Raw genomic sequence first — 14677 nt, forward strand, 5'->3', positions numbered from 1 at the left:
TCCTCATTTTTCAATGGAGAAAATTCTCTAACTCATTTTTCTAGAAAGAAGAACATGTTATAATTCATCATAAAGAAACATCCCAGTCTTGTGACCATTCAAAATGCTATAATGAAGAATTTTAAAGAAATGTTATCGCTGCTGAAGGCATTCAAAGAAACAGATCTTCTTGGGGCCTGCTCGGTGGCACAGCGCTTAAGTTCACAAGTTCTGCCATGGCAGCCCGGGGTTCGCCAGTTCAAGTCCTGGGTGTGGACCTACGCACTGCTTGTCAAGCCAAGCATTTATTATTAATAAATTAATAAATTATTAAAAATAATTTCTTTCTAGTCATGGTAATTTATTTTAACTTATTTTATTAATGAATTTATTTTGAAAGTTCAAATAAAATTAGTGAAGAGGATTCTTCTGAAACCAGAGAGACACGTGTCAAAGGTTTAGAAACACCAGCTGCAGCAAGAGCATGAGCTGTTGCTGTAAATCATATCAAAATATCAAACCATGTAGGGTCTTATAACTATTTCTTTCTTGGCTTAGTAAAAGTTAAACAATTCTCATGGACAGTCTAACAATCATTTGTGGTGGCAGTAGTGTTAGAGTCTCCATAGAACATTATTAGGTAACACCCACAGACTGGACCCAGCAGTTGTTACAGGTTTCACCTGGCACCTGATTCAGGAGACACAACAGGCATTCAATCTAGGTATTACTATGTGTACTTAGCATTACAGAAAGACACAGAACAGCATCTTCATCTCATCCTGGGCCCAGCAGCTACCCCAGTACAGTTTCTTTTGCCCCCTCACCCACACAGGAAATGACAAGAGCCAAGGTGCATACAGGTCCCCTTGATACCTGCCAGTTCCTACCAGTCTTTTACCCACAGACCCAAGGCCTACACACTGACTTACAGCTCCCAACCCAGGTGTGGTAGAACCTAGCCACAAGGCAGGTACAACATTCCACCTTGATCTTAGCTCTATAGCTTCCCTAAAACCAGCGCTGAAAGAAGATCAACTGCAAGGTTATTCCAGCCCAGGACTGATGTTAATCTTTTACTCACAAATACCAAATAAAAATGTTAAAGTATCTTAGAAAACAACTATTTCTGATATACTTTTTTAAGTGCCCCTATGTACACACGTATAACTATTTTTAAAATCCAACTTTCCTTTAATGGCTAAAAAATATTTATATAAGCATTCTTTGAATTCATATTAGTGCAGGCTTCACCTCAAGAAACTTTTACTGAAAGCCTATGATGTGACGTACAAGATGCGAGTCACCAAGAACATGGATGATTTAGGAAAAGGTCCCTGCTATTAAAGAGTCCAAGTCTCCAATAGGTGTTTTTTCCACACCACCAAGCAATTCTCCAACACTGGATATAATTCAACTCAATTCTTACACTATCTACCTGGAGACAGTGTCAGATCTCACAGGTTAAGGACTCAGTCCTACATGACTGTCCCCGCCCCCAACACACACACTTCAGATGCCAATGGCAAGTCTAGGTTGTCACCTGCTTCTGAGCGACCAGCTCAGAGGTTCTAACGGACCCCTCCTTGAGTTTGATTAACTTGCTAGTGTGGTTCACAGAACTCAGGGAAACATTTTATGTACTAGTTTACCAGTTTATTATAAAAGGATATAACTCAGGAACAGCCAGATGGAAGAGATGCATAGGGCAAGGTATGGGGAAAGGGCACAGAGTTTCCATGCTCTGTCTGGCCACATCACTCTTCCTGAATCCCTATGTGTTCACCAACCCAGAAGTTCTCTGAATCCCATCCTTTTGAATTTTTATGGAGGCTTCATGACAAAGGTATGATTGATTGAATCACTGACCATTGGCAACTGATTCAACCTCTAGCCTTTCTCTCCACCTCAGAGGTCAGAGGAGTGGGACTGAAAGTTCCAACCCTCTAATCACATGGTTGGTTCCCCTGGCAATAGGCCCCATCCTTAGGTGGGGTCCAAAAGTCATCTCATTAACATAAACTCAAGTGCGGTTGAAAGAGGTTTGTTATGAATATTAAGACATCTTTATCATTCTTATCACTTATGAAATTCCAAGGGTTTTAGGAGCTTTGTGCTTGGAATCAGGGACAAAGACCAGATATATATTTCTTACTTAAATCATATCATAAAGTCTATCAGCAAAGAAAAGAAGTATACCTCCAAGGAGAATTAATAAGACAGGAGTATACAGTATGTCAAATGCCAGGTGAATGAGAATTAGGGAAGAAAGGAACTAATATATTAGGGGCAGCCAAGGAAGGCTTGGAGAAGACAACTGCAGCTTATTATTAATAGTAACTGTCATTTATTGATAACTAACTACACGAGGGACTGAACTAGGCATTTCACATACATCATCTTACTTCATCCTCTCAACAATACAATGATGAGTACTGTTATTATCCCCAATTTTCAAATGAAAAACTTTGTACTTTGAGATGATAAGTAAGTTGCCCAAATCGTATAGCCTAGCTTCGAACTTAGATCAGTCTGACTCAAAAGGCAATGATCTTAAACACGAGACTAAAAGATACTGCCTTGAAAGAACACAGAAGACATTCTAGCCTGGAAAAACAGTATCAGCAAATTTCACAGTAATACACATAGCATGTTCTCAGACAACAACTCAACAGCAGCCAAAGCAGCAAGCTTGACTGAGCACCTACTATGTGCCAAGCACTTCACAGACATCATCTCATGTAAGCTTCACAACAGGCCTGTGAGGTAGTTTCATGATATCCATTTGTAGGTGACAAGACTGAAATTCAGAGGAAATAAGCGACCTTTCCAAAGTCACACAGTTAGAAAGGAGCAAAATTACAACTCAAATCCAGGTTTATCAGATTCCCAAATCTATGTTTTCGATTACTGTGAAATACTGACTTCCAGCAGACCATTTTGGCTAAAGCAGAGGAATGGCAGCAGGAGAAGCAGGAGTCAAGGTAGAAAGATAGATAAGGTCCAGACAGTGACCTGAATGTTGAAATTTTATCCAATGTCCCTTTTCTTGGCAACAATTAGCTGGCAGGAACCATGGCCTGCTCAGGCATACAGATCGATCCAGTACAGAGGGCAAGGCTTGAACAGGATAGATGAGCTTTGTACAAAAAGGAATTTTAGGAAAATTAATATGGCCAGGAAACCAACTTGAAGTTTATTCCAATGGAACAGACACAAAGAATCAAAATTATAGACAAAGGATTCCCCCAAACTGGAATTAGAGAGACAGGGGATAAAAACATTACAAACAAAAATCTGGTGATATTTGATGACTGGATGAGTGGAAGAGACAAGGATAATTCTCTGTTGGCAAACTGGCTACTAACAGAAATGTGAAAAAACACAAAGAGAATGATAAGAATGAATTTAGACATGCTGAAATTTAGGGACAGTGAGACAGCTAAGTCGCAACAAAAAGCTGAACAGGACAGCAAAAGGAGAGAGCCCTGTGACATGCTAAGCACAAACGTGCCTGCGTGAGGACAACAGGCTAACTAACGCCTCAACGGTGGGGACCAGGCCCACCCTGTTCTCTACTACATCCCCATCACTCCGCACACAGACGAGGTGCTCAATGAACATTTTCTGAATACGGTATTATGATTCAACCCAAATTTCTTCAGCCTATTCTCAAGGATATCATGATTCTGTTAAATGCCTTGATGAAATTCATACCCTCTCTCTTTACTGTTTTCTTGCAGATGCCATGCAACTCTATTAAAGAAAGAAATGAGGTCAATTTAATGGTAATTACTTTCAATGAACTAATCCTAACCCTCCCAAAAGTATTGATCATGAACAATCTGGAAGGAAGTTGCACATGTCATGTTCAAAGACTCTGTCCTTGACCCTGCCCCATTCGATTACTTAAAAATGTTTTGGTTGAGGACTAGAAAGTCTTCATTATGATCATTTATTTAAGTTATGTGTCAGGTACCCATACATAGGTATGAATTCCTAAAGAGCCTTCAGAAAGATCAGAAATAAAAATTCAGCACTAACGAAGTTATGACTGCAAAGAGCTTGATATATTCCATAGAATTCCACAAATAATTGACAGCATAGGTGAGTGTGATTTTTGACTGTTCAGTATCCATTTCCCTTTTCTGAAAATAGTATCTCTTCTTCCTGTGGTGAATCACTCCCACCCTGCTCTTAGCTCAGAGGTTTGAGTAAGGCTGAGAGGTGGGCATAGGACCCAGCCTAGTCAGTCAGCACATCCCTTCTCCTGGTAAAAGTAAATGGCTCAGGGATGGGCAGGTAAGATCAAGGCTTACGTCACTCAGCGAAGTCCACATCCCCGGCCATACATTGATTTTTGGATAGCCACTTGACCCAATTTGGGTCAACGAGAGTTAAGAGCAGGATTTTACTGGGATTGTTAGAAAACAGACCTGCTCTTTTCTGCTAGGATTGCTAGCAGTAAGGATGCTGTGGAACCAAGAGCTGCCATGGACCACCATGTGGCACCAAAAAATGAAGCCAACACACATGAAAGCAGAGTCAAAGGAAGAGATAGAGTGGATCCCAATGACTGATCCAACCACATCTAAAGCTAGCCCTCTGTGGATTTTTCAGACTCTGGGCCAATAAAAATCCCATTTTTGCTTAAGCAAGGTTGAATAAGATTATGTACTTTCAATGGAAAGATTCCTGGCTAATCTAATTGCCCAAGCAGCCCTCACTTTAAGGATAAATTCAGTAAAGAGGCAGCCCCTCTACTTCATTTACCTGTCTGTTATTTTGCTGTATACATAATTCAAAAATACCCCATATGAAATTTTTTGCTCAGGAACTTATGATTGCAACTGAGGACAGCAAAGCTCACTCTTCTCAAGCCAAGATAACTTGAGCAAATAAAAAAAAATAGACTACATAAGCTACACTGGGGACGGGGCCGGCCCGGCGGCGCAGCAGTTAAGTTCGCACGTTCTGCTTCTCGGTGGCCCGGGGTTCGCCGGTTCGGATCCTGGCTGCAGACATGGCACCGCTTGGCACGCCATGCTGTGGTAGGCATCCCACGTATAAAGTAGAGGAAGATGGGCACGATGTTAGTTCAGGGCCAGGCTTCCTCAGCAAAAAAGAGGAGGACTGGCAGTAGTCAGCTCAGGGCTAATCTTCCTCAAAAAAAAAAAAAAAAAAGAAAAGCTATACTGGGGACAATCTGAGCACTAGTCAGCTTGTCCCAAACATTATGAAGCTAGATTTATACTTTAGCACTGAAGTTGCCACATTCTAAGCTGCTGATGCACGTAGAAATCCACAATGCAGAATGTGATGCTGGGAAATAACAAACAGCAGAGACTGCCTACTCAAACATTTCTATAAACAACAGTGAAGAAGAGCGTCAGCTCCCACATTGCAGTTGCAAAAAACTACAGGTATATCGCCTATCCTTTTGCAACCCAGACAGCAAGTATCTGCAAAGAAAAACATGTCGGGGAAAAAAAGCGTTCTGTCCCACAAATATATACGGATAAATGCTACGGAGGGAAAAAAAAAAAATGAACAACCAGCTTTTTCAGTGGACTTTTTTCCATTCAGGTCCAAGCCCTGAACCTCTATATTCTTAATATTCTGCATCTTTTCACTTGACACTTATGTTTGACGTATACTGCAGGTTGGGATACTTATTCTATTTACATCTGTTTTCTGTCTCCCCTGCTAGAGTGCTTAAAGTCCAGGACCTTATCTTTCCAGAGCTAACACAGTGTCTGACACAAAGTAGATGCTCAGAAAATGTTTGTTGGAAATAATCAAAATGTTAAACTCTCAGCTAGCAATGTATTGACCATATAATGAATAATTCTACCTTCCTTGCTTCAAATCAATAATAGTTACCACTGACTGAATAGCTCCTATGCCAAATGATGTGCTAAAAACCATACATAAATGATTTAGCTCATTTACTTGGACTGAGTTTATCCTCACCAGGAAGTGCAACTAAATCAAAAGGAAACATCATGCTTCTTCCTTACTCTTCCCACTGCTGTACTTAAACAGAAATAGCACAAATGCATGAAGGTTTAGGGTGACACATTTTAGCTAACCTAAGGAATATACTCTAGAAGGGGCAGAGCTGTTCTACAAAGGCAATGGCTGCCTCTGGCGGCACTGGTTACTGGAAGACACCAAGCAGAATTTCAATTAGCAGAGATGTTACAGAGACGATGCAAGCATTGGAGGAGCTGTTACTATAGTAAAACAAAACTGGGAAAGTATCCTGGACTCCACCTTTAGTTTTGTGAGTCTGGAGAAATAGCTGCATTAAGTATGAGCAACATCAGAGCCTACAATTCCTGTCTTTCCTTATCTATAAATCTGAGCTACGCTCCAGGGTTTGCTATACTCTCTTATATCTCATTGTCTTAAAATGCTTGCCATCTTTCTTCTGGAAGATATGAAAGAGTTTTGTAACGTTGGCATTCATCTGGTCTACTGATGTGGGACACAGAGGACACTGATCATACCTTTGGTGCCTAACATCTAGCAAAGTGCAGGATTGGATAATACAGCGCAAGCTGCAGTAGCAAAGTAGATAATCCCCATACTACTGTGAGCCCTTGACTCTGTCCCCTCCCACCCTCTTACATTGATTTTGTAGTTTATATTGCTATTTTGGAAGGGGACAGAAATTGGGAGAAGACTGCATAAAGCTGGCTGGGGTTTGTTGAACCATTTAAGTCTTAATCAAAAATATATACCTCTAAGACAGGTTTGAGGCACTAGATTTCAAAATAGTACCCTTAGCTTGATTTGCTTTCAGCTCTTTGACTGCTTGATAATGATCAAATCTCCCAAGTGGCTGTTGGCTAGGGAATAGCACATTCAAATGTTCAGCAATAGAGAAAGCAAAGTGGGGTTGGGAAACAGAGATATTTAGAGTGGCTGGAACTTAGACTACGAATTGGAGGAGTAGAAAGATGTACAAAAGGATTGATAGGCAGGGCCAAATCAGGAAGAGCCTCGTTAAGGAGTGTTTACTTCAACCTAAGGGCAGCAAGAAGTCACTGAAAGACTTTAAACAGGGGAGAGAAGTGGCCAGATTTGTGTTGTTGAAATCTTGCTTCAATTACTATGTAAATAACAGATTGAGTGGGAGGAGAGGATACAAGAAATGAAGAGGAAGTACAGTTAAGAGGCTGTTACAATAACCCAGGCAAGAGAAGATGGTGTCTTAGACTACAGTAGTAGCAGTGGGGTTGGAGAGAAATGGACAGATTCAATAAACATTTAGTAAGTAAAATCATCAGGACTTGGCAACAGACCACACGTGGGACATGAGAGAAAGAGAGGAGCCAATGCTGATCCTGAGATTTCTGGCATGGTCAATTGGGCGGCTGATGGTACTACGCACTGGGAGAGACACATGGTAGTAACAGTTGAGGAGAATATGATTCAGTTTGGAACATGTTGTGTTTGAGATGCCCATGTGACATCCAAGTAGACACGTCCAGATGGTAACTGACAGGTCCGCAATGAAGATACAAATGTTTATTAGCATTAATAACAATGTGCTCATTAACATACAGATCATAATTGAAAGCATGGGAAATGATAATATTATTCAGTGAAAATGTTTAATTCAACTCACAAGGTCAGGGCAAGAGTCTGTGAAAAGGCCACAATACCTTAATACCTCACAATTACAGCTGACTCTTCGCAGCTTACAGAGGGCATCTCATCCTAAGCCAGGTAATGCGGGTACCCCAGTATACGTGAAAGACAAATTCATCCTTAAAGGAAAAGCAACCCCCAACGACCCAAACATAACAAGTGGATCAGGGGTCTAACAACCTCTCACAATCTGACAGCATCCTAAAATGTCAATTGTAATACCGTAACACTCACCTGTTGACAAGGCTTCCTCCCGAACCTCCTCCTCACCAGGCTGATGAATATTCCAGGATGTTTTGGGAAGTGAAGAAATTTCCTCAGGTGATGCTAATTTCACCATATCCATGTGATTGCTATTGAACTGGTACCGTGGGATAAAGCAGGTTTTGCCTTGTTGGAAAATGTCCCTGATGATCTCTTCTGTCTCAATTTCATCTTGCATGCTCAGAAAGATGGAAATCCTTTTGGATTTTTGATACTGACTGTGGGCAATCACCTAATGGGAAATGATGGCAATTATATTTTCCAAGATTACACTTTCAAAAAGAGTGACTCCCCTTAACAGTTTTAACACTTTCTCCCTTCTCTCCGGGCCTTCTACAACTTTTCAACTACCCAAAAACAAAAAAAAGCACAGCGGTATAGTGGGTGAGACAGTGCTGCATCCTGAAGGCTGACTTTTAGTTCTGGGTCCAACACTGACTTCTCCGATCCCTTTACATCCCTCTGGCATGCCTACTCTAGTAAGTGTGAAAACTCATTAAAAAGTCACTGTGGGGCCCTGCTGTCTGTTTCAAGAATTCCAGGTTTGACCTCCATCTACCCATCCTAGCAGTCATTAGTAGTCTTACACACTTCCCCTAGAGTCTTTGCTTTATTTTAACTCTGAACCTTGGCTCCCACAAGCTTCTTCACTCCTTGGATTGTCAGGCTTCTCTCGTCCTAAATTCTACCCATTTAAGCCCAACTCAAGCCCTAAATTCTCCTAACTTCTGCAGAACCCTTACAACATTTAGAGTTAACATATAACTTAACACTTAATTAGGTATTGTCAGGATTTGATTACTAATTGCTTCATGTGCCCTATATGTAGTACTCTTACCAGTCTGTAAGCTCCCGGGAGGCAGAGAACATGTCATATAATTCTCTTAGCTCTACCCACCTCCATCCCATTTCTTAAAACTCTTCTGTTCAAATGAATGTTAAAATGTTCACAAAGATGGGAGACAGGGGGATTATGGAGAGGCCAAGACCCTCTAAAAGCAAATGCCAAGTTGTGAGAAGGTGGACCTGGGTGAAAGAATCCCTTCATATTCAGTTTAATCATTCATCAGGCAGGACAAGGAGGCTGAGCTTTGCTTACCATAGAAAAGTGAACAATCTCGGAACTTCTCAGACTCAGAAGTTAGCTCTTAACTCGCTTTTTTTCCCCTTCCCTTTCTGTTCTTCCACGTTCTCTAAGCTAAGAAGATACTGCATGAAAATGATGTAACGTATACAGAATTCGAAATATGATGTACATCCGAAAAAAATAAAAATTAAAAAAAAAAAGAAAAATGTACCTGACTAGCATAATACAAAAATGAAGGAAACAAACGATGAAATCATGCTAAACAAGTGCTGGTTTAGAAAAAAAAAAAAAGAAGATACTGCAAAAGTGGCTTATAAATATGACTGGCAGAAAGATACAGGTACAGAAAGTCAAGTTGTTCCTAATAAAAAGGGACACAGAAATTAAGTAGATAGAGCACAGTGCTAAGGAAAGGAAGTTAACTCCATCTTTCTGAGAAGTTACTAAGCTGTTATGAGGCCTGAAATAGGCAAAGCAAAAGGAAATGCAAAACCCAGACCTTGGCCAGCTCTGAGGCTTTTTGGCACCCAAGCACTTTCTGAGAAAGTTAAGTGTCTATCTTGTTCTCTTTAAAGCAGAATACAGAAAATCAAGAGCTGAATAAGCAGTAATAAACATGAGTTAAAATTCAGAGTGAGACTATGCATACACATTTATCCTTCTTCCTTCCTCAAATCTCATATGACCGTAAAAAAGCACAAAAAGAGAGAACCATTATAGTACTGAGAACAAGAGAATAGAGACTTGACTACTTCTATAAGACAGAGAGTGCATGGGACATATATACAGACAAAACAGCAGCAGATCACAACACTCACAGAACATGGATGTAGGTCAAGCAGAATCCATTTCTCTCATGAAACCCCAAAGTGACTGCAAGAGGCAAAGGAAACCCCCATTTGCTATTATACCTTCATTCATAAATATGTACAGACAAATGTTCATCAAACATTTTAGAAAGCCAAAACACAAAATAGAAGGATTAAAAAAAGGGGGTGGGGGATGATCCAGCAAGAAACTGAGATAATTCACACAACAGGGAATTTTTTTAAATTCGTATTAGTTTTCTCAGACAAATTCAAGAAGATAATTGCATCTATAAAACAACAACAAGCTGCTATGGAAAGAAAGCAATCACAGAATTGAGAAATAATACTTGGAAATTAAGATTACCAAAATTAAAACAATTTAGGAAAAAGCCTTAAAGTAGGGGAAAAAAACAAAGAAATGAGGAAAAGGAGAAAAAACAGTAAGAGACATAGAAGATCAATCTAGGATTTTCACTATTTGATTAACAGGAATTGCAGAAAGGCACAAAGGAAAAGAAGTAATCAAAGATATAACAGATTGAACAGAGATCATGGGGGCGAGTAGAATAAGGAAAAACAATTTTAAGAGGCCAGCCCAGTGGCATAGTGCTTAAGTTCGTATGCTCCATTTTGGCAGCCTGGTGTTCACAGGTTCAGATCCCAGGCATGGACCTATACACCACTTGTTGGGTCATGCTGTGGTGGTGTCCCACGTACAAAACAGACGAAGATTGGCACAGATGTTAGCTCAGAGGCAATCTTCCTCACCAAAAAAAAAAATTTAAACCTGAAATTTAAACTATCAATCAAATATGAGGGTAAAGACATTTTCTAAGGTATAAAGTATTAAAAAGTTTACCCCCATAGATATTTTCTCAAAAAAAAAAATTACTTGAAGATATACTCTAATAAGATGAAGCAAAAAAAGAAAGAAAGAAATCCAAGAAAGAAGACACTGGATTCAAGAAACAGTCCTAACTTAGAAGTAGAGTAAGAGGAACCCCAGGGCAATAGCTATGCAATGGGCTAGAAGGAAATCAGACCAGAGAAAGCAGGGGCTGGTGTGCTTTCAAAAAAAAAAGTGGACTACTTTAACAGACAAAATGAAAAAAAAATCTATTGATAAGATAAAGGCATATTCTTGCTCTGCCAAAAAGGAAACATAAAGGCAACAAGAAACTCCTCGAAAAACAAAGAGCTAAATTAGAAATTTATACTCCAAATAGGAACAAACTGAAATATGGCTTGATTTTGAGTAATTGAAGAGCATAAGAAAAAAGAAAATATTTGGTATTGACACTTGAAACATTCCCCTGCTAGCCACACACATCTAGTAACTTAGAATTATATATCCTTTTCTTACATATCCTATCACACAACTTAGTTCTACAGTGAGTACTATCTATATGACTAAAATATTGTAAATACTATTTACTTCAATTTCAAGTTTGGAAATCAGCCACACAAAATGCTCAGTGGATTCATTATGGTTATAGAACAGAGTACAAATATTATAAAATTTGACAATGTAAGTATAATGATACTGGTGTCAGAAACTGGCAGACAGAATGGAAGACAAAGTGAGGTCAGGAACATTAATTTCCTCATCTTATTCAGTTAATGAGTCAAGATATGGCATAAAGTTGAATTTCTTTACCATACATTACTCTTCTGATAAATTTCTAAATTCTAATAAAGGCACTGTGTCAATAAGAATTAATATGCCTTTTTTAATTATTGGAAGAAACGGATCATTTAATGTCTTTACTGAACATGCTCCATTACAAAACACTATTCTAGTCACAGTACATCAACGTTTAGGGCCATGATCCATTGGTTGGTCATGAAAGCAACAGTGGGTTACAATCAGCATTTTTTAATGAAATAGAAAATGTTAAAGTTTACTGTATGTAGTAAGAGTTGTGAAACACTAGGCTGTGAAACATATTTCTTATATGTGTATATTTGTTTGCATGGGGTAAAATTTATTTACTACCGAGAGTCATGGTTCTGCTTTTTAATTTTTCTCTCTCCTCCTTTGATGCCAGCTCTCAGTTGTCACTCTGTTGCTGTCAGTGGTCCTACCTCTACATAGCTACTGTTCCTACCTGTAGTTTATAAATTCTAATCATCTACAGACAAAGAAGCCAAAATGAACTTATCTGTATCTTCCCCAGGCCGCTTCAAAATCTGTTCCAACTCCTACATTCCTGGTGCCTAGTAACAGTAAATACCTTTAATCCCAGCTCTAAGTTTGGCAATCACAGCTGACTCTCCTCCTTTTCCAGTACTCTCTAACCTCTATTCAACTATTTGATAAGTCTCCCTGATTCTCATTGCACAGACTCCCATTTACCTGCTTTTTTTCCTCCTTCACTACCCATGCCCTCATTTGCATCTTTCTTACCTCTCACGTGAGTTATCACAACAGTCCCTTACTGGTCTCCACATATTTTTTCTCTTTCTTCCCTCCTCAATCCATTTTCCAAAATGCTGCCAATATACTCTTCCTAAAGGATACATCAAAAATATTTAAAGCACTGAATACATCCCTTTACACATCTCTTTAACCCTCACACCACAGCTACAAGGATATTATTCCTTTTATGGATAAGGAACCAGAGGCTCAAAAAGATTAGAAGAGTTGCCCAAGGCCATATACAGCTAAAATGCAGTGGAGTCAGATTAAAATCAGATCTGTGCAGTTCCAAAGCCCATATTCTACCATGTCCTTCCTTCTCTTGCCAAAATATTCCTCCACATGTTCGCCTGTTCCATCTTCCCTTCCCCTGACAAAATTCATCTTGTACTACAAAATTCATCTCAAACATCTTCCTATACAAAGACTTCTGATTCCCCCTCCCCTAAGCTATGCTTCTACAGCTTTGGTGCTTAACTTTATCATATATGACAGTATTGAAATTCTTTATTCATATATCTGTTTCCTCTTCTAGACTCTCTGCTCCTTTAGAGCAACGATTATACCTTTTTCATCCCTACAACCCAATACACAGCAAAGTATGGACCACGGTAGGTGTTGAATATATGTGAATTAATTAGCTAAGTTTTAAGCACAGAGAGTAAGGATAAGATCCTTTACTGCACTGCATCCACTAAAGCACCCAGTAATGCCTTCCTCATAACAGCTAAAATAATTCCGTTTGAATGAATAAACTAACATCTGCATAGATCCCCTCATGCACACTTACATATATGAAGAGCTGGGTGAAATGTGTGTATTTGCTTTACTGCTTTAACCCATAGGAACCTTTAATTTGAGACACTAATGCAAGACAGAATAGTGAAGGGTAATTAAATTCTTATGGCGTATCTAATTTCAAAGGACATCAAGGAAAAGAGTTCTCACGCTAATTTCCAAACAAAATACTAGTATCCCCACCAGAGACAGACTGTTGGAGAAGACAAATCATTAATTTGACTTAGAATTACCAATATTTACTTATTCATAAGACATCAATATTTCTTCCTCTGGTAACCAACAAAGATCCCAGACATCTTTAGAACAAGCCTTCACGACAGGATATGATTGCCATTTTACTAACAAGAAAACTGGCGTTACATACACAGACTGAAAATATGTAGCAAGTCAGTCAGCGAAAGCGACAAAACCAAGGTTTTTATAACCAGCAGACAGGGAACCTCACTCATTCCCCTAACTCCTCTCTTCTTCCTACCGTCTTGGGCAGCCTGAGTACGATAATCAGTTGTTTCTTTCACTAATTTAAAAAGGATTTAATGTTCACCCTACTGCATGACAGGAAAACGCTGGGCCCTGAGGCTTCAGAGACAGAGGCCCAGGCCTCCACATGCTTGGTGAAGCGCAGTCAACATTTGTCTTCTGTCTTTGGGCATCTCTACCCCCTTTTTTGTGTTCCCTCGTCTGAAGTAACTGCATCTTTCTCTGGTCATTTGACTGATATGACTGAACTCAGACTCGTAGTTCATTATCTTTAAGACTCACTGAAGGCACCTTAGCGCTCAGGCGTCCACCCCTCTCCCCCACCAGATCTTTCTGTTCTCACGCTGCTCTTACCTCAGCACCTTCATTATTCCCATTAAGGATAATGGTGCCATCCTTTCAACCAAACTCCCCTCCCACCGAGAAGTCTGTCACCTACTCCCATCCTCTCCCTCGTTAGCTGCACTATTCTCATACCCGCGCTCTTCCCCAAACACCCTGCCCCACAGCACTGCTCCACCCACGAACGAACGTGCGCGCGCCCACGAGACGTGCGCGCCCTGGAGGCCTGCGCCTGCGCAGATACGCAAGCTCGGTGCGGTCTGGCGCTTCAGTTAGTCGGTCCGCTGTGGTGGCGCTCCCCGTGGTCTCACCTTCTGGGTCAAGAGGCGAGACTGGCGTAGCCGTTCCTCGGCGCTCATCGCCCGCAGACGCTGCTTCAGCTCGGCCCGCAGGCGCCGCTTAGCACCACTCACAGCTGCCGCCGCCATCTCCCGAGTCCGATCCCGCCCTCACGCCCTCGGGTTTAGTCCCCGCCCCTGTCCGCACGCTGCGGGATCCGCCGGCCTCGGGGAGGGTCTGGGCTCGGTGAGGTGCGCCCCTGCTTCCGGATCGCGGGCGCAGGTCGCCTACAGACCTTGGGACCCGACCTTTGTGCCACTTTCGCAGTCTACTCCTGCCCCTCCCCCAGCGAGTTGCGAATGGCAGCTTGTGCACCGTGTGCCCAGCTCCTAGCTAGCTCTCCAACAATGGACGACTCAGCCCGCTTAACCACGCTGGGCCAGTAGTAAAAGGCAACCAGCAATGCTCTTGATTCCTTCCGTGCCTTGTGTGGCGTAGTACTGGGGCTATAAGGGCCTGAAAGGAAAGCAGAAGAAAGAAATGTATATGATATGCAGT

The 14677-nt window shown here is 40.8% G+C and overlaps 1 protein-coding gene across 1 annotated transcript in view; it reads right to left on the reverse strand.

Moving 5' to 3' along the window:
* Positions 1 to 14344, reverse strand: part of MTHFS (methenyltetrahydrofolate synthetase) — a 47475-nt gene extending 33131 nt beyond the window's left edge. The window contains exons 1-2 of the mRNA XM_046655150.1: positions 14152 to 14344; positions 7873 to 8134 (exon numbers count right to left, since the gene is read on the reverse strand). Coding sequence (XP_046511106.1) covers positions 7873 to 8134; positions 14152 to 14268 — 379 coding nt within the window. The 5' untranslated portion in view covers positions 14269 to 14344. The remainder of the gene's footprint in view (positions 1 to 7872; positions 8135 to 14151) is intronic.
* Between the last annotated feature and the right edge of the window lie 333 nt (positions 14345 to 14677).

The sequence above is a fragment of the Equus quagga genome, chromosome 2 (assembly GCF_021613505.1).
Source record: "Equus quagga isolate Etosha38 chromosome 2, UCLA_HA_Equagga_1.0, whole genome shotgun sequence".
NCBI lineage: Eukaryota > Metazoa > Chordata > Mammalia > Perissodactyla > Equidae > Equus > Equus quagga.